This window comes from Carassius auratus, chromosome 10 (genome assembly GCF_003368295.1).
Source record: "Carassius auratus strain Wakin chromosome 10, ASM336829v1, whole genome shotgun sequence".
NCBI classification, from domain to species: Eukaryota; Metazoa; Chordata; class Actinopteri; order Cypriniformes; family Cyprinidae; genus Carassius; species Carassius auratus.
In genome coordinates, this window is record NC_039252.1 from 7151784 (window position 1) to 7172801 (window position 21018).

The 21018-nt window shown below is 37.3% G+C and overlaps 1 protein-coding gene across 1 annotated transcript in view; it reads right to left on the minus strand.

Moving 5' to 3' along the window:
* Positions 1-21018, minus strand: part of csgalnact1a (chondroitin sulfate N-acetylgalactosaminyltransferase 1a) — a 40884-nt gene that overhangs the window by 14845 nt on the left and 5021 nt on the right. Inside the window, exons 2-3 of the mRNA XM_026274583.1 lie at positions 9085-10466; positions 2709-2925 (exon numbers count right to left, since the gene is read on the minus strand). Of these exons, the coding sequence (XP_026130368.1) occupies positions 2709-2925; positions 9085-9862 (995 nt within the window). The 5' untranslated portion in view covers positions 9863-10466. The remainder of the gene's footprint in view (positions 1-2708; positions 2926-9084; positions 10467-21018) is intronic.

The following is a 21018-nucleotide window of genomic DNA, read 5'->3' on the forward strand; positions in this document are numbered from 1 at the left end:
AGCGTAACACAAAGACTGCAGCTCGAGTGTGAAATTCCTGATCTGAAGCGGCCACATTCTGACAGAAGTGTGGCAAATGTTTGAGCTGATGCTGAACAAGATGTGTGTCTTTTTATGTCCAAGACACAATAAAGACACGGCTGGTCAGACTTCAGAGACGCTGCCTGAGACTGACATGGTGAATTTTGCTGCTCAGTGGCAGCCTAGCGGGTCAGATTTGGTTTAATTGGACGTCTTCCTGCCATTTTACTGATAATATAAGTTTAGAAAGATTTTAGATGCCTCTCTTGATACCTTTTTGATATGGCATATCAAATATTCACATTCCAATTCAAACTGATTTAAACTGTAATCATTTCTATCATGACTGAGCCACAAAAGAGCATGAAAAAGTGCAAAAACTAAACGCTGTGTTTGTTTTGAGAGCACAAACATTATCTATATGCTGCGCTATCATGTACACGCCACAACAGATCAGTTTGACGGCTCTGCTGGCACTGAGCTCATTCTGTATCTGAACGTAACCCACAACACTGGTCAAAGTGTTCGCTCAACACCTACTGTAATATAAAGCTCTTTAAACACTGCTGGGAGGTACTAATTAAAAAACTGAAATTAGATGTAAAAAAGGATGAAGAGGTTAAAGAAAAATAACTGATGTAGAGGAAAAGGACTTTGAGAGAAAAGTTTTTTAACTAAGAGGATACAAAAAAAGGTCCCAAAACCATTTTAAATAACTACATTTTAGTTTTTAGTTTTTTTGCAAATTTGCTATTACTAAAAGTTTAAATAGAGTTTTAAATCCCGACTTGTGTGATTTTGTTATTGTCTAGCATTAAACTTTAAATAAACATTCAAATTAAATATACAAAATATACAATAAACTACACACATTAGGGATTAAAAATAAAATAAATTAAATTTCTTCCATCAATTTTAACGCTATGGGCCCTATTTTAACGATCTGAAACGCAAGTGTCAAAGCGCGAAGCGCAAGTAACTTTGTGGGCGGGTCTCGGCGCTGTTGCTATTTTCCCGGCGGGATAAATGGCTCTTGCGCCCGGCGCAAATCTAAAATGGGTTGGTCTGAAGTAGCTTAATTATTCATAGGTGTGGTTTGGGCGTAACGTGAAATAAACCAATCAGAACGTCATCCAACATTCCCTTTAAAAGCAGTTGCGCAAGTTCCATTATGGATTGCTATTATTATGGCGTATTTACCAGGCGCACGCCAGGAGCGGTTCACAGCCGAGGAGACTGATGTTCTTGTAAGAGCAGTGAAAGACAGAGAAGTTGTGTTGTATGGGGAAGAGGAGAAACCCACCCAAAATAGCGTCGGTTAAACAGGCGTGGGAGGAAATAGCCACGATTGTTTCATCGATTTTTTTTCCTGGTTCTTGACGGACAAACCAATTTGTCAGATGTCCTTATATACATATATGACCTCAAACAGGTCTGATCCTTAATTACTACAATTAGCCTGAATAATTTGTAAGCTAGATTTATGCCTATTTTTTCACATCTTCGTGGCACACCACAATGATTTCCGTCATGTCAAGTGTTAATATTTTTTTAGTGTAACAACTTATGATTTGCAAAAATAACTGTTGCATCTATGTAGATTACATGAGCAAAGTGTATGCGCGTTGTGCACGCTATACATTATGGTCAAGCATGCGCCCTTAAAATAGCATAATGAACAACGCGCAACGCGCCACTGACTTTAGACTAGGTTTTTTCTGGTCAGTGGCGCAATTGTTTAATGGAACAGCAAAATAGCACCAGGGATTGTTTGCGCCGGAACACGCCTCCTTTTTTGCGCTGAACCGCCCAGGGAGCGCAAGTTCATTCACTAGTTTAGCGACATGCTTCTGTGGAGGGAAAAGCGCGCTTTGCGCAGGTGCAAAATAGGAATGACACATGCGTTGGTGTACTGAGTAAATTGCGCTGGGTGCAAGATAGGGCCCTATGGGTGTAAACTGTAGACTTTAGAGTGTTTTAAACGTTTTACAATTTTTGTAATGAGGCACATCGTGGGGTAACAGGTATTCATGCAAAATGCAAACTTCTGTAAAAAAATGAACTAAATATAAATTCAATAAACAAAGATGACAATTGCTGTATGATTTGAATTGACTCCGATGACTGAAATAATAGCTGCTGAAAATTCAGCTTTATCACTGCAGGAAAAAATAAATTTTGAAATATTATTAAAAGAGAACAGTCATTTTAAATTATAATAATATTATACTATTTTATTGTTTTGACTGCATTTTTGATCAAATACACGCAGGCTTTTGATGGGCAAATACTGTGATATCCAATACATTACAATAACCAATCCTGATATTTTCATGAAAATATTGGATAAAACATTTCTACTAAAACGGAGCAAATGAAAAAATGAAACGCTGTGTTTGTGTCAAGTGTACAAAAGTTCGAACTCTAAACTTTACGTAAAGTTCAATACCAGTCAATAACATTAGTCTTCTGAAAGTAGCTTAAGAAACATATCTATTGGTTCTTCTCACAGTGTGCATTCTGTGCCTTGAATGTTTTAAAACTACTGGATACCAAAGTGTGCCTTATTTATGGAAAGTGCCGGGGAAGATAGACTGCTAGAATTGTGAAAAAGAAAGTAAGTACGAGTGCAGAGACCGATAAACAACAGATAATAACAGAGAGTGACAGAATGACAGTGGGGTCACCTGAAGTTGTGCATGAACTGTCTGAATTTGTCGGCTCTCTGGGACAGAGGCAGCACGATGTTAATGGCCATGTTGGCCGTCTCCACCAGCTCACTTTTCACTTTCATGAGAGGGCCGAAGGGGCGGAAGAGGAGCAGCCGGCGAAACTCCTGCTTCTGTTCTCCACGGAAGGTCAGCTCGTACAGCGTGCCCTTGTCCTTCTCAGTGCGCGCTATTCCTGCCGTGATCAGAAGACATTGAGAAAGTGAAGAAAAGAAACCATTTCACCAAACCCCCACATGCAAACGCATGCAAGCAAAGTCAAATTTCAAAGAAATCTGCAGCTCAAGGACAAATACAACCAAGATAAACACACAAAGACAAAAGCGTGAAGGAAGACACCAAGTCTACAAATGCAGACACTCAAGAGCCTGTCAAAAACCCAGAGGAAGGAAAGGTTTTATTGCTCAGTGGTTCATGAGATGTTTGATGTTTGTATCAACTTTTGTCTTCAGATGCTGTCAAAGATCTTGTATATGGGCCACTCTACAGAATTGGTGTAAAGTCAGGGTTGGAAACAAACAGATTCATAGAGATTTCAAAGTTCGGGATTAATCAATTTAAATTTGCACTGGACCAAACACTATCATAACATCTTAGTTGAAAACATCCCATGTTTCGGTCGTGACTGGACATTTTCGGTAGTGACAGTAATGTTTTGGTAGTGACCAAATCACATTACAGAATTTTAACTCACATACTAAAACACTACTAAAACATACTAAAATACAAAAAAACTGTATAACTGTACAAAAATGTTGCTTATTGCCCCAAAAAAGGATTATGTGTTCCAATTGGTCACTACCAAAATAATGAGTGACAATTTTAGATAATTCTGAACCTAGCTCAAAAATGCTAATTAGCATACAGCTAGCTAGCACAGTTCTGAAAAGTGGTACACTTATAAAAACTAAATGTTATGGAATAACTCCCCAAAAACTGCTTAATTGTGCTTAATTTTAGTTAAAATCAGGCTTAGTCAATGGACTAAAACATACACGGTTTCAGTAGTGACATGAAAATGCGGGATACATTTTATTTTTTTACATAAAGCTTCTTTATATAAAAAATATGTATTTTTTTTTTTTTCTCTCTCATAGTTCAAGTTTAAGTTCAAAAGTGATCAAGTTAATGTGAACATTACAGCTCACATCATTTGGTTTTGTACATTTTGATGAGAAATGTCTGAGTTTAATTTCTCAGTAAACCAATTTGAGGACAGTGTTAAACATTGTTGGGTCCTGAAAGAAAAAGTGGGACTTAAGGCCCGTTCACACCAAGAACGATAACTATAAAGATAACGATATTAGAGTCCACACCAGCGAACGATATTGTCTGTGTATTCTAGGACGTGCTCCTGCCGCTTTAAATTCTCGAGCTCATTACAGCAGGATTGATTCTGATTGGTTGGCAATGTTTTTATCATTCATCAGAAAAAAAATCGTTCTGAAAGTGATTCCAACGATATCGTTTCCCTTTGCCTTTGTCGTTATAGTTGTGGTGTGGACTCAGCTATTCTTTAATATTGAGAACGATATTAAGAACTATATCTTTATCGTTATCTTTATAGTTATCGTGCTTGGTGTGAACGGGCCTTTATCCACTAATAATTGAGTGGATTTTTTCATATTTGTATGTTTCTCATGAATATTTACAACCTAATTCATAGCACGTCTATGAACACGCATTTGCTATTAACCTCATTCTAATGTTAATGAATCTGGAGTTTCCCAAATTAGTGACTGTGAGTTTGAGGTTAGTCATTTGCATAAAACACACCCAAACTATCTCCATGTAAGGGTTTTCTAAGCAATCTTTCAACACTTTCAGCAAACACACATCTCTCTCTAAAATCAGGCTTTTTTCCTGAGAGCACTAAATCTGCATTTGTTAAAGGGGTATTTCGCAGCTCAAGCTATAACACAGCTTACTCTTTTACTGTATGATGAAATATATGTAAGATATGTATAACATTTTATCAACATGATTATGAGGCCACCCAAAGTTTGTGATTTTTGCATTCGTAAAAACATTTCACTCACTAATTTGTACATACAAATGCTTATCAGATGAGACCCACTGTGGCTAATTTAATCTTCTCTTCATTGCTTAAGAAAGGGATATTAATGAGATACAATTTGTTATTTTTCTTTCCCATTACAATATATTAAAATTCATCATTTATAAGCATCACATAAAAACCAATTAAGAGTAGAAGTAGAAATAGTGATACTAGAACTACTGATGGAATAAAACTTGTCACAGGAGATCTTTTAAACATCACGGTTAGGGCTTCACAAAACTGATTATTATGATTATTTAAAAATATATATAATTGTGATTATTGGTCATAAATGTTTTTATGTCTTTTTAACATTTCATCAGAATTATTGAACTTTCACGTAAGCAAAAGCAAGAGAAAATCAACTCATACACCTCATTTCCCTGATTTACTATATTTATCATATACAGTAACATACTCTCTGAGAACTTATAAAACCTTAAGAAGCTTCTCTCAAAAACTAAAGCAAAATTACTTATATTAGTTGCAATAATAAATCCAAATTATGTTAACCAATGCAAGATTATGAAATTATTAAAGGAAAAAAACAGGATAAATAACCAGAAGGCCAATATCACAAATAATAATGCTTAATTAATCAAGAGAAGCAGAACTTGTGATCATAGTTCAATACAATTAAAAGTGTAGCCCTAATCTTGGTTGCAATGGACTGAATGGAAAAGCCTGAAATGAAAAGTCAGATTTGAGTTTGAACTCACGCATTTCTCATCTAATTCTCAAATGATCTGAGCAATGATGAGACATGGGACATGGAATTATGATAAGGGATTTTATTAGATATCAGATGTTTAGATATCAGGAGCACCAGGTCATCTGAGGCTTGGGTAACATCCCTGGTTATAAATGGTCATGCATGAAGACGGTGAAAAACAGGATTTCACTCAGTACTTTCATGCTTCTAAAAGGCCCAAATCTCTTTACTGTATAGCATCAAATGTGCATTGTTCAGGTCCCATATCAGTGTTTTTATTGGTGCTATAAAAGGCATGAAGACTCTTACTATGAAGGGAAAAACAGGTTTGCACGAAACATTCCCAATTGCCTAAGGGTCGATCATGTCAAGAAAAACATACTTCACAGCTTCATACTTCATTAGCTTTGGTAGCACAGTGCGGAAACACTGCATTATGACCTTTACTGGGAAATATGTGTATCTAATTTCTAATACGTTTGTGGAAAAGTTGCTATGGTGTTCTAAACAGTGTTTACACCGTTTCTGAACGTGTCCAAATCCCTAACCCTAAGCAGCAGTAGTGATGCTTGCCTTCACAAACTAGCAAACTGAAATAAATCTCACGTCCAGCATTTCCATCCCACACATAAAATGCATTTATGGGAAAAGCAGGGCCATTAGGGAAGCCATCTGAATCAATACAAGCTACTAAAGGCAAAGACATCAAAGTGTAGCCCGCAGACTCGACTCCACCTCACTGAAAAACTAGCTACGGTAATTAAGAAGCAACAAAATCATATGCTACTGAACACGGTACACGGGTAACATTAGCTCACGGTAACTTTTAGCATGAACTGTGATCTTTTTTCCTCTCTAAATTGGTTTGTGTCACCACAAAACTAGTCTTGGTAAAGGAACATTAAATCCAGTTCGCCAACAGAGATAATGGCCACAGGATAATGAGAGAGATACATGCATCCCTCTAGGGACGGGGTGGGAGAGTTATTTTGTGGGTAGAAAAGATACGCTTTCTGTAAACATTCCTGTTTGCTGAAGCACTGTTGCGGATGTAATGGTCAAGCTTCCTGTGTTGATTCAGGACTGAACATTTTTTGAATGTCCGACCATATTATTCAGTCTCGTTCAGTGTTAGCAAGACGGCTGGGTAAATTGACATTGTGTCTGGACACCGAGTTGTAAATTATTACAGACGTGGCCTTGGCTCTCTTTGAATTTTTCACAAGCTCTCCATTGCTGATGTGTATTAGAGTGGGTCTATTCAGTATACAGTCGAAGAAGAGCTGAGAAGAGGATCGAATTGAGAAGAAATGGTCTTTTATTCAACTCTTATTCCACCATTGACATGTAATTCGATAGGAGGCGTATTACACATCTTCAGAAATAGTGAATCTTTGAATCAAAACACTGCGAAGAAGAAGCAGAAACAAGGGATCTCATGTGTAAACAGAAGCATGTAAAACAACGCGAACATCAAAATTAAACAGCATATAAATCAACTGCGTGCTGCGTAACGTTAGCGAACGAAAATGTCGACTCAGGAAGTATAGGATCTATAGCGATCTACTCTATCTATGTTTTGATCATCTTTCTGAATCCGATCCATCCGATTCATTCAAAATGTTGCTTTTTTATGAAAACTATCCACAATAATGTGCTTACAAAAAGTATGAATGAAGCTAGAATAAATTTAGCTTTTTGTTTAAAAGCAGAGGCAAGGTTCTATTATCCTCTCGAGGTATTATGTAGCACTCCTCCTAATATATTCTTGTATAAAAGACCAGGATAATTTTGGTTAATGTTGTGTCTTGGAAGCTTGTTTTGCTAGTAACAAACCAGCATAATCTAGTATGAAAATTCAGTAGTTGTTTGTTACATTCATATCAATCTCATCTTCTGTTTTCAGTTTAGCCAACTATCATTGCAGTCACCTAGTCTTGTAGAACAGTTGTTTATGACTAAACAATGTGCATAGCAACATGAATAATGTATTTCCTTTAATGCCTATAACCACTGAGATGTGTCACTTTATTTCTGGAGGAAATGGCAGAGATGAGACAACTCTGAAAATGAGTCATCACAGGATATCCTGACTTTAGTGTGTTAGCATACTGCTTCAGGAGGCTCTATTGTTTTGCTGATTTGGTTGTGAGGATACAAGAAACACACTGTACAACTCTTTAAAGGTGTTTCAGAAATTATTTTGAGAGCTTTTCTCTGATTATGTCAGAGAAGTTCTGGGCTTTATCGGTGGTCCAGGGACATGCAGAGTTTTCCTGTGGAGATGAGGTGAAGTGGTCATCTCTGCACTGACAGCACTAAATGAAATAGCAAAAATAATGTTTACAAACAGGCTTCCAAAAACCTCCGACCATCCTTTTCAACCTACTTCCAACTTACACCTCACAAGCTGTCACACTTAACTCATGTTAACATGCATCTTGTGGCTATATAGTTCTACTTTGGCTGTCTATATACCTTAGTCAGGTTAAACACAAAACTGAATTTAACGTGGATGAAAACCAGGCGGAGGGATAGACTTTAATGGCTGTATAAAGGTCCTAGAGAACATAATTTTAACAATTTTCCAAATTTCTTAACTGAGTTTTTGTCTTCACAAAGGCAAAAAAATAAACCCTTTTCATCAGCTGAACAATCCGTGTGTTGTTAAACAACAGTACAATCCCTCGGTCCCTCACAGCCTTGTTAATAGCATGCATAATGAGTGGCAAATTGGCTGCTTATTAGTTCTAATGCACATTAATGCTTCATTCTGCATGTCTAGATCCCTTAATGGGTTAGTTCACCCCAAAATGAAAAGGATGTCATTAATTACTCACCCTCATGTCATTCCAAACCTGTAAGACCTTTGTTCATCTTCAGAATACAAATTAAGATATTTTGGATGAAATCCGAGAGCTTTCTGGCCCTCCATAGATAGCAATGCAACTACCACATTCAATGCCCAGAAAGGGCATCAAGGACATCTTTAAAATAGTCCATTTAACATCAGTGGCTCAACCATAATTTTTGCAAAGTTGAAAGAATACTTTTTCTGTATATAAAATAAAATTAATAACTTTATTCAATGATTTCTTCTCTTCCGGGCCAGTGTCAGATGCAATTTACGAGAGAACCAGGACAGCACTTTGCTGTCTATGCAGGGTCACAAAGCTATTGGATTTCATCAAAAATATCTTAATTTATGTTCCAAAGATGAACAAAGGTCTTACAGGTTTGGAGCGACGTGAGGGTGAGAAATTAATGACAGAATTTTTATTTTTGGGTGAACTATCTCTTTAATCCTAACCCCATACCTAAATTTAACAGCTAGCTTTCTAACTATTAATAAGGAGCTATTAATAGGAGTTTCAGGCAAAAGTTTAATCATAGTAATAGTTTACAATTAGTGTAATTTATAGTTATAGTTAATAGTGAGAATTGGTCCTTAAAATAACGTGCCACTGTATTTTCTACATGGTCGTACACTAGGTATATTTGAAGCACTGGTTTTTATCATAGTGGAAGCAAATACTAGTTAACTGCATAACTGTTATTCTTACCTTCTATAAAGTCTGAAGGTGTGTAGACTTTGCTGGCTTTCGCTTTGTCTCCACCTTGATTTGGCGCATTGAGGGCATGTAGTGCACTCTCCACCACCTCCCCCAGCTCGTCCCTGCGGTCTTTCCTCACAGGCTTCTCCTCGGGGTGACGGGTTAACCCCATTTCCAGCTGGTAGATGCGTTGTAAGGTGAAGCTCTCAAAGGGCACCACGGCGTACTCACTCGGAAGTCTTACCCCAGAGTGCACCTCTGCCCGGCTCAGCTGGCTGCGTAGGAACTCCTGCAGGTCGCTGTGACTGTGGTCGTCAGCAACGTCGCCCACCGTCCCCTTCCCAGCCGTCTTCTCCACAGAGTCCTGCAGGCCTTTAAGTTGTTCGCTCCGTTCCTGGAGAGCCTCTTTCAGTTGAGCGATTTGCTTTTTCAAGCTGGCAATATGCTGCCGGTGCTGCTCTTCACGCTCTTGGAGAAGGGCTTGGAACCCTTCCCGTCCAGCAGGGCCGATGGGGGCACCTCCAACCCCACCTGGCCTGCTTGGACCTCCTGGCATAGCCATCCCTCCAGCCCTGGGCAAGGGCTGCCCAGCCATGAGCTCATCAGCATGGGGGCTGCATGTGATGACATAAAGGAGGGAAAGGCAACAGCACACCACCACTAACAGAACACCCACACGTGAGAGCCATGCCAGAAGACCCCTGCGCACCATCACAGCTGACAACCTCAACAACAAGGTGGGTAGGATGACGCAGTTCAATAAAGTTGGGGCACCTCTGTGTACCATCAAAAACAAGACAAACAGATCAGCCACCAGCCACCCATGCCAGAACCACTTGTAGAAGTCACTTGATTAAAACGAAGAAGAACTGTTTGTGTTTTGTCTGTCGACTAAAGTCTCATATTTCCCAGGTGTAGACCACAAAGCGAGTTTTGTTTAAAACTTTACTGTTGATTCTCATTACATCCGCTTCAGCCTGGCTCTTCTTGCACATACTTTGTCATGGGTGAAGTTACGGCCACTTCCTCTTCATCCTATTAGTTCTCTATCCAGACAAATGAACCTTTGGACCAGTTCAGTAGCAATATGCGCATGTCTCCATTTGGTGAAAACGGCTCATTCTTCTTTGAGGTAGCGTGACAGACCCTTGAGAGAATATCTGGAATGGATCCTCCATTCTACAGCGCTCCCAATGACCCAAATGAGGAAACCATTCATAGAAGGTTTAGCCATTAGACACCCATGGCTATGGTCCATAAAATCTTTTAACTTCATACAACAGTCCAATGTAGTTGAAAAGTCCAAAGAGGCAGTCTGTATGACTTCCTTAATCTATTCAGAGTCCTCTGCATGTTTCATCGGGTGTTGCTTTTGATCTTCACAGGTCTATCTAGAAAAAGGTACAAAAAAGAGATTAAACTGATTATGTTCTGTAGAACCAGACCTATATGTAAATCAGCCAGACTTCAAAAGACATCAATACTGATAGCTTGGTGTTATCATACCATTAAAAAGACAAAATTGAGCTGTTACATGACGATGATGTGAGGGCATAGGGTTCAAGTCAGTCTATCTAGTTAGCAAACACACTGTGTTTATTTTAACGTGACCTAAAGGTCTAAATTCAGGACCTACGCAGCCAAGCAAAGCATTTTGGGGTGGCTCCGGTGCAGGAGAACAGTGCTGTCACTGATGTGTGAAAATAAGAGATGTGTGTTAAAAGCAGTCTTATGGGAACACGCCAGACAACTCGGACTGGGGATGAACAGCCCCACTGTAAGTTTGAGCAAACACACGAGAGGCCGATCTCATAGATGCACATGCTCGCAAACATGCACATATGCATGCAGTCCCAAAAACATGTGTATCTGTGACTGGAGGGAAAACACAGAAACACTGTGTTAAGAAGCTAGAAAACTGTGGTGGTAAAAGATATAGTGTGAAAAAACGAGAGCGTAAAGAGATGTAGGATTTGTCTGAATATGTGTGAGTGCTGACTCACCACACAATTAGCCCTTTATAGGTTAGTGGGAGGCTTGATTTAATGAAAGGATTAGTTATGTTAGTGGTGAATACTGGACTGTATCAAGGAGAGTTGGCCACAGACCAGCACAGAGGAGGGGGATGTCTATTTATCCGAGACTGGCACTCAAATATGGACTGACTCAATTATACAAACACTTCATCCATCCATCATTTGGCTAACTCACCTATTCATCCAATCACTTTTAAATTCATTTATTCACCCAATAACTCATTCATTGATCAATTTACTCCTTTAATCACTTATTCACTCAGATTACTTATTGCTTGATTCATTCATTTTTTCACTCACTCAATAATTTATTCAATTAGTTAAGAGCTGTTCCATACCACACTAAATGCCTTACGCATTGGACTTTATAGGTATTCATGGACTTTACATCTTGCATTCATGTTCAGTTTGAAGAACACTACCATTGTCATAGGGAATAAGGGAACATTGATACATCCTTTACAGGAAGCGGAGAGGGAAATTCACTCACAAGTTATTGCGTGGCTGTTTCCAGCACTGCAAGAAGTGTGACTATAATAACCCCAATGAAAAGGAGTTGAGACATTTTTATTCAGTTTAATTAGTCACAGGTGTGGGTTGTACATGATTGTATGTGGGGATAAAATGCAAGAAATGCAACAGTTACAAGACAACCATATAAAACTAATATGAAAAGACACATCTAATAAACCCAAAGTAAATTTATTTTCATATTACAATTCACACCATTTATAATTTTTTTAGGGTTTTCAAATGTGACTTTTTATATTAATTGAAAATTTATAATTAATATCCTGCATAAAAACTTTATTCATTCATTTTTTCACTGATTAAATTAAATAACTTTGTTCATTCTTCCCCTGACTGACTGATTCATTCAATCCATTGCTGATTCATTCATTCATTTACTCATTGACTGATTCCTTAAATCAACTAATTTGTTCATTCTTTTACTCACTGACTGATTCATTCAATGGATTACTGATTCGTTCATTATTTTAATCACTGACTGATTCATTCAATGGATTACTGATTCGTTCATTCTTTTACTCACTGACCGATTCATTCAATGGATTACTGATTCGTTCATTCTTTTACTCACTGACCGATTCATTCAATGGATTACTGATTCGTTCATTCTTTTACTCACTGACCGATTCATTCAATGGATTACTGATTCGTTCATTCTTTTACTCACTGACCGATTCATTCAATGGATTACTGATTCGTTAATTCTTTTACTCACTGACCGATGCATTCAATGGATTACTGATTCTTTCATTACTTTACTCACTGACTGATGCATTCAATGGATTACTGATTCGTTCATTCTTTTACTCACTGACTGATGGATTCAATGGATTACTGATTCGTTCATTCTTTTACTCACTGACTGATGCATTCAATGGATTACTGATTCGTTCATTCTTTTACTCACTGACCGATGCATTCAATGGATTACTGATTCGTTCATTCTTTTACTCACTGACTGATGCATTCAATGGATTACTTATTCGTTCATTCTTTTACTCACTGACTTATTCATTCAATCAACTACTTATTTGTTCATTCTTTTACTCTCTGACTGATTCATTCAATGGATTACTGATTTGTTCATTCTTTTACTCACTGACCGATTCATTCAATCAACTACTTATTTGTTAATTATTTTACTCACTGACCGATTCATTCAATGGATTACTGATTCATTCATTCTTTTACTCAATGACCAATTCATTCAATGGATTACTGATTCATTCATTCTTTTACTCACTGACCGATGCATTCAATGGATTACTGATTCGTTCATTCTTTTACTCACTGACTGATTCATTCAATGGATTACTGATTCGTTCATTCTTTTACTCACTGACTTATTCATTCAATCAACTACTTATTTGTTCATTCTTTTACTCTCTGACTTATTCATTCAATCAACTACTTATTTGTTCATTCTTTTACTCACTGACCGATGCATTCAATGGATTACTGATTCTTTCATTCTTTTACTCTCTGACTTATTCATTCAATCAACTACTTATTTGTTCATTCTTTTACTCACTGACTGATTCATTCAATGGATTACTGATTCGTTCATTCTTTTACTCACTGACTGATTCATTCAATCAACTACTTATTTGTTCATTCTTTTACTCTCTGACTGATTCATTCAATGGATTACTGATTTGTTCATTCTTTTACTCACTGACCGATTCATTCAATGGATTACTGATTTGTTCATTCTTTTACTCACTGACTGATTCATTCAATGGATTACTGATTCGTTCATTCTTTTACTCACTGACTGATTCATTCAATGGATTACTGATTCGTTCATTCTTTTACTCACTGACCGATTCATTCAATGGATTACTGATTCGTTCATTCTTTTACTCACTGACCGATTCATTCAATCAACTACTTATTTGTTAATTATTTTACTCACTGACTGATTCATTCAATGGATTACTGATTCGTTCTTTCTTTTACTCACTGACTGATTCATTCAATAGATTACTGATTCATTCATTCTTTTACTCATTGACCGATTCATTCAATCAACTACTTATTTATTCATTCTTTTACTCACTGACTGATTCATTCAATGGATTACTGATTCGTTCATTCTTTTACTCACTCACGATTCATTCAATCAACTACTTATTGTTCATTATTTTACTCCCCGAATGAGTCATTTAATCGTTTACTGATTCTTTCATTCTTTCACTTACTGATTCATTCAATCAACTACTTACATGATGATTCTTTCACTCACTAATTCATTCAATAATCTTCTTATTCATGCATTCTTTTACTCAGTGACTGATTAATTCAATTACTCATTCATTCATTCATTTTTTTCACTTAAAGAGTGATTTATTTAGTCACTTATACTGACTTATACAGTTACTCAATTCATTTTTCACTCACTTATTGATTCACACCAGCCCTCAGTCATCCATGCAATCACAAATTCATTCATTCATTCATTTACTCACTCACGCAATCATTCATATAATCACACATTTATTTAGTCATTTCCTGACTTATTCATCCATTCACTTGCTCATTCATTCATTCATTCATTCATTCATTCATTCAGTCACTTACTCATAATTTTACATTAGCATTAATTTCCTCTTCTGCCAACCTATTAGATACCGTATTTGACAGCAAAGAGCCGTCTGTTACTGCATAACAAGAGTAAATGACATTCAGTGACTGAATCTCTCTCAAGGTGGTGATACAAAATGACTAATCTTTTCATTTCTATTCGTCTCATTTAAGAGCTCACACATGACTGAGAGAAAAGATGCCTCACACCATGTTACGTTATTCCAGCTCACTCGTACAGCCGCCAGGACGAGCACAGCATGAGTCTGCCAGCAATTCATTCTCCCCGCTGTGACCATGCCATCAACACCAGAGCCAAGACCACGAAGCAAAAACACGGCTGAAAAACACTGAGGAAAGTTAGGAGGAGCTTGACAACCTTAAACAAATAAGAAAGAAAGACTTCAAATTTCTCTTCTGAAACAGAGTGTTGTTGTTTAGCTGTGATTAGCCTTCTTGTGAAGGGCTGTTTTTTTAGATGATGGCACTATAACACTATTCTGTGTTTATGCCAGTCAAACTTTATCATCACGGATGGAAAAACCAGCTGTGTTTTGGAACATGCTGTCTGGTTTCTAACTGGTCTAAGCTGTGTCATTATTTGACTGACAAGCCACAATGGTCCAAAAACCAGCCTGAATTATTGATATAGTATGACTAAATGGTAGTTGGTTTGGTTTCTTGTCTATGACAATCTACCAGCTCTTAGACCAACTAAACACCAGATAACTTGTTACAAAACCAAATTTCCCAGCACAAATATATTAGACTACTAATTTTAATACAACTGTGCATTTTACAACAATGCTGTTTATGTCTTATTAAAACTTACAATATCAGGTCACTACTTTCTTACAACTTCCTGACAACTTCCTCAAAGATCTTAATCAGAGTAAAAGCATGCGTGTGCATGTGCAATGGCCAGTTGGCGAACCAAGCGCATTTACATTAGTTCAATTACTTTCACAAGCCCTGATCTGCAGACTCAGCTGCAGTTATACTATCTGGCTGTGGTGCACAGTCAGGAAATGGTGTGTGTTTTTTTCTTCCTTTTGCAATTTTCATTTTCTGAGACTTTTGCTGACCCTTGTGCTGGCTGCAGAAAGAGTCTCACACCTAAGTGTTTTTCACATATCTATAGACCAGACTTTAACACACAGACACTTTTAATGCTTATGTCTCACATATTCACATACATATATGATAAACATGTTGCTGAATACATTTTTATATATATGAGGGGTTGCATAGAGTAAAAAAATTTCAGTGTGATACAAATGTCCAAATATCACAATTTAGGCGGGAAAAAAAACTTCAATTAATGACATTTTGAGATTTTTTTAAACAAAGCATCTTATTAAAATGTAATCAATTCTTTTATGATTTTTTTTTAATTAAAAAAACATATGACTGCAAAAACAAAGTCAAAAGATGCATGTTCGTCAAGGCTAATACATTTCATGAACATCAGATTTGACCCCTTTTTATTACAAGGCAAAGTTAGTTCACGTCATGTGGTTTGACTCCCCAAAAATTCAATTACCTTGAGAAATATTTTGAAAAACTTCTTTTGAAAATAATGACTAATATGTGTACACGTATATTTAATCAGTAAAGAAAACTTTTTTTTACTTGATGGTTACACCACATGTCATTTTTAGTTATTAAATAGAAAATCCCTCTATGGCATTTTCTCAAAACATTTCAAAACCACATGAAACAAATTATACATATATAATGCTGGACATATAATTAAAATATCATCAAAACGTTTATTTATTTCACTAATTCCATTCAAAAAGTGATACTTATATTATATTCATTCATTACACACATACTGACATTTTTCAAATGTTTATTTCTTTTAATTTTGATGATTATAACTGACAACTAAGGAAAATCCCAAATTCAGTATCTAGAAAATGTCAATATTGTGAAAAGGTTCAATATTGAAGACAGCTGGTGCCACACTCTAATCAACTCATTAACTCTAAACACCTGCAAAGGCCTTTAAATGGTCTCTCAGTGTAGTTCTGTAGGCTACACAATCATGGGGAAGACTGTTGACTTGACTGTTGTCCAATAGACGACTATTGACACCTTGCACAAGGAGGGCAAGACACAAAAGGTCATTGCAAAAGAGGCTGGCTGTTCACAGATCTCTGTGTCCAAGCACATTAAAGCCCCTTTCACACTGCCATTCCGGCAGATACATGGGTAAAGTGTTCCGGTAATTGTTCCTGGGTCACTAGATTTTGCACTTTCAAACTGCCAGTGATGACCCGGGATATGTGCGTGCTTTCATACACAACCTGTGAAGATCCCGTAACGACACGTGACATTAGCGCTTGACGTGTAATGTACGAGTTGAAAACTTTAGGCACGTTATACTTTCACTGAAGACGATCTCTGCATCAGAGCGGAAAGTGAGGAACAACCTGATCTCTGCTTCATTACAGTTTACACATATTTTTTCGTCGTGAACGTTGATCTTCCTTCAAAACAGCCAGTAAAAGAGTCGCGCGATAACGCGTCATGACACGGCATTAGATCTGGCTTTTGTTCACACAGCGCTCGTCTCGGCAATGTTACTAGGTCCCCGACCCGTGTTCAATGCGTGAATCAATCCTGGGACGTGGTTGCTTTCACACAGAAGGCGACCCGGCAATGTTTCGGCAATATGCCGGGTCCGACTTGCAGTGTGAAAGGGGCTTAATAGAAAGGTGAAGGGAAGGAAAAGATGTTGTAGAGAAAGTGCACAAGCAATTAGGATAACCGCACACTGGAGAGGATTGTGAAACAAAACACATTAAAAAAGTTGGGGGAGATTCACAAAGAGTGGACTGCAGCTGGAGTCAGTGCTTCAAGAACATGGGTTTCAGCTGTCGCATTACTTTTGTCAAGCCACTCTTGAACAACAGACAGAGTCAGAAGCATCTCGCTGGGGTTAGGACAAAAAGGACTGGACTGCTGCTGAGTGGTCCAAAGTTATGTTCTCTGATGAAATTAAATTTTCCATTTCCTTTGGATATCAGGTTCCCAGAGTCTGGAGGAAGAGAGGAGAGGCACACAATCCTCGTTGCTTGAGGTCCAGTGTAAAGTTTCCACAGTCAGTGATGGTTTGGGGTGCCATGTCATCTGCTGGTGTTGGTCCACTGTGTTTTCTGAGGTCAAAGGTCAACACGGCCTTATACCAGGAGGTTTTAGAGCACTTCATGCTTCCTTCAGCTGACCAACTTTATGGAGATGCAGATTTCATTTTCCAACAGGACTTGTCCCCAGCACACAGTACCAAAACTACCAGTACCTGGTTTAAGGACCATGGTATCCTTGTTCTTAATTGGCCAGCAAACTCGTCTGACCTTAACCCCATAGATGCGATATGCCAGACCCAATAATGCAGAAGAGCTGAAGGCCACTATCAGATCAACCTGGGCTCTCATAACACCTGAGCAGTGCCACAGACTGATCGACTCCATGCCACGCCGCATTGCTGCAGTAATTCAGACAAAAGGAGGGCTGTAAATGCTCATACTTTTCATGTTCATACTTTTGAGTTGGCCAAGTTTTCTAAAAATCCTTTCTTTGTATTGGTCCTAAGTAATATTATAATTTTCTGAGATACTGAATTTGGGATTTTCCTTAGTTGTCAGTTATAATCATCAAAATTAAAAGAAATAAACATTTAAAATATATCAGTCTATATATATAAATGCAGCGGCTAGAGTCCTTAGCAGGTGAAGAAAATATGATCATATTACCCCAAATTTACAGTCTCTGCACTGGCTACCTATTAAGTTCTGTATCAGTTACAAATTATTATTACTTACCTATAAGGCCTTAAATGGTTTAGCTCCTGCGTAACTCATACCACGTTACAATCCATCACGCTCCCTAAGGTCACAAAACGCTGGACTTTTGGTAGTTCCTAGGATAGCAAAGTCCACTAAAGGAGGTAGCTCTTTCTCACATTTGGCTCCCAAACTCTGGAATAGCCTTACTGATAATGTTCGGGGTTCAGACACACTCTCTCTCTTTAAATCTAGATTTTAAACATCTCTTTCGCCAAGCATTCGAATAATGCATCTCATAATTTGTGACTGCAGTTGCATCTGATCAAATGCACATTCTTATTCTTTAGCTTGGATTAAAATAATTAATTTTACTTTTTTGTAACAACAGCTATGCTAATTATGTCTCTATTTGTTTCTCTGTTTTGCGATTTACAAAAACTCCAGTCTGGATCCAGAACACCTGAGAAGAGATGATGCTGACCCTCAGAGGACCTCAGATGATGCTAACCCTGAAACAACAAACAGAACTAACAAATATTGCTACTTACTATGCAATCACATCATAATTGCTGTTAATAGTGTTAGTCTGGTTGACTACGTCTTGTATACATATTTTTGAAAATTCCTGTCATATGCACATAAACTGATCACCACTTATAAGCTATTACTAAATATTGTAGAAACTGTTCTGTAAAGTTGCTTTGCAATGATTTATATCGTAAAAAGCGCTATACAAATAAACTTGAATTGAATTGAATATACAAGTTTCACTCTTTCAATGGAATTAGTGAAATCAACTTTCTGATGATATTCTAATTATATGACCAGCACCTGTATAAATATATATATATATATATATATAAATTTTGCACTTTGTAAATTTCTACGAACTTTTTAAACTAGTTTCTGCCTTTTTTGCACTACTTTACTGGCAAGACGATAGGAAAATACAGAAAGATGAAAAACAGAGAAGGAAATAAAAAATACAAAACTTCCTCAAGGTTGTCGTTGACTGCAGTAACTTCTCTTAATCAAACCACTTCCTGTGTCCACAGGGCATGAGTGCCTGACATGGGCTTCCTGTGCAAGTACAGCTCACATCATCAAAGACGAGGCTGACGCAAAAAAACAAGGAGGAACATAAAAGAGCTTCATATTTTTTCTTCATAAATGAATGATCTAAAATCCTGATCCACCACTTTCCTTTAAACTGTCAATGCTTATATAAATAATGGATGCCTCGGATTGTGTAACAGAGCAATACTGCAGAATCACAACGACTTTTTTTCTATGATTCTTGTATCTGCTGTCCTCTTCTCCTTCATTAAAAGACATCATCAGCATTCCCTGGAGGGTTGAAGAGATGTCTTTGAAGAAGAACTGTCTGAACCGGCTAATTTAACAAGGTGGGATATCCAGATAGAGAAAAAGAGAGGCCACAGACGCACAAGCCAAGTCAAGCACTGCTGTTTCACTGCTGCATTAGACTACAGAGAAAGCAATTCCAGGTGTTGCTCATGTTCGGTTCATGGAAAACACAGGGGGGACGAGAGGCTGAGGGGATGGAAGGCGAATAACGTGGAGAAACAGGGAATGAGAGAAACAGAGCAGAAGAGAGAGAAAGGCCTCTTTGATGTCCTTCAGGGCCTCAGGTGATTCTCATTCCCCTTAATTAAGTTGAATCTCCTCATGTGCAACCCAGATCATACCTACCATATGGCCTGCTTTGAAAATCAACAGGAAACTGGGTTCACAAGCCTTTTTATGACTGTTTGTGACACATTTCTGAGTGAAACAGGATGTTTAATGAGAAAAAAGGAGTGTGGGACTTGGATTCATCAGGAATTGATTCATTTGGACAATACTGGTTCAATAGGATAATATAGCTTGTTATTCATGTAGATAAAGAAAAAAGTTTAATCTTACCCAGCATTTGTGCATTTTTATAGTTATATAATGTTGTTAACTTAGCAACATGCCAATGTTAAACTTCATGAGTCAAATCTTTATAAGGTACAGAATTTTGTTTTATAATTATTCTAATTAAAACAGACTGTTTGGAGTCCCTCATTATTAGCTTAGCAACATGCTAACTCCAAATTCTGTCTGAACTGAATTTTTACATTTTCTAACATACCACATTTGGGCTTGCAATTAGTGACTGAAATCATTATTATTTTTGTTTGTTTGTTTTTTTCACAGAAAAAACTAAAGCTCGTATCTTTTTTGGCACATGGTTATCTGTCCACATTGCTGACCCTTTGTAGATTATCCATATTGTGGGAACGTAATATATGCTAAAACAATTCAAATGTCATCAGAGAAGCACTAATTAAATGTCAGTGATTTCAGTCAATGATTTTGGCCCTCCAAAACTATTTCGTCCAAATATGTTCTGTTGCCAAAATGCATGTGTATCACTTTTTATAACATGTACTGCTTATTTAAAACCAAATGCAGATAAAATAGTTACAATCAAAAATCCAATTAATATATCACTTATTTTAACATTTCTGATAAAATGTTATTTGTTAGCCCATTGTTAAGTTTGCAACATGCATAGTGTCCCTGTAGCTCAATTGGTAGAGCATTGCGTTATCAAGCGCAAGGTTGGGGGTTCGATTCCCCGGGAACACATGATAGGTAAAAATGTATAGCCTGAATGCACTGTAAGTTGCTTTTATCCAAAGCGTCTGCTAAATGCATACATTTAATTACATTTTTAATTTAACATGCTAATGCAAACTCTTCTGAAATTACATTCGAATGAGTTGAAAGTTGTTGCCTGTGAATTGCATTACAAATGGTCAATTTGGAGGTTTATTTTCTCTAAGAATACTGTCTTAAATGGCAGCTATGTATGCAGCAGACAGAAAGAAAGTGTAGTTTTAGAAACAGAGCCTATTTGACTGGTAGTCGGAGGAAAGGGGTTGATGACGTCAGTGGAAAACTCATTTCAGAGGAGAAGCAAGTTTTAAGTTCATGAAGACAAACATTGT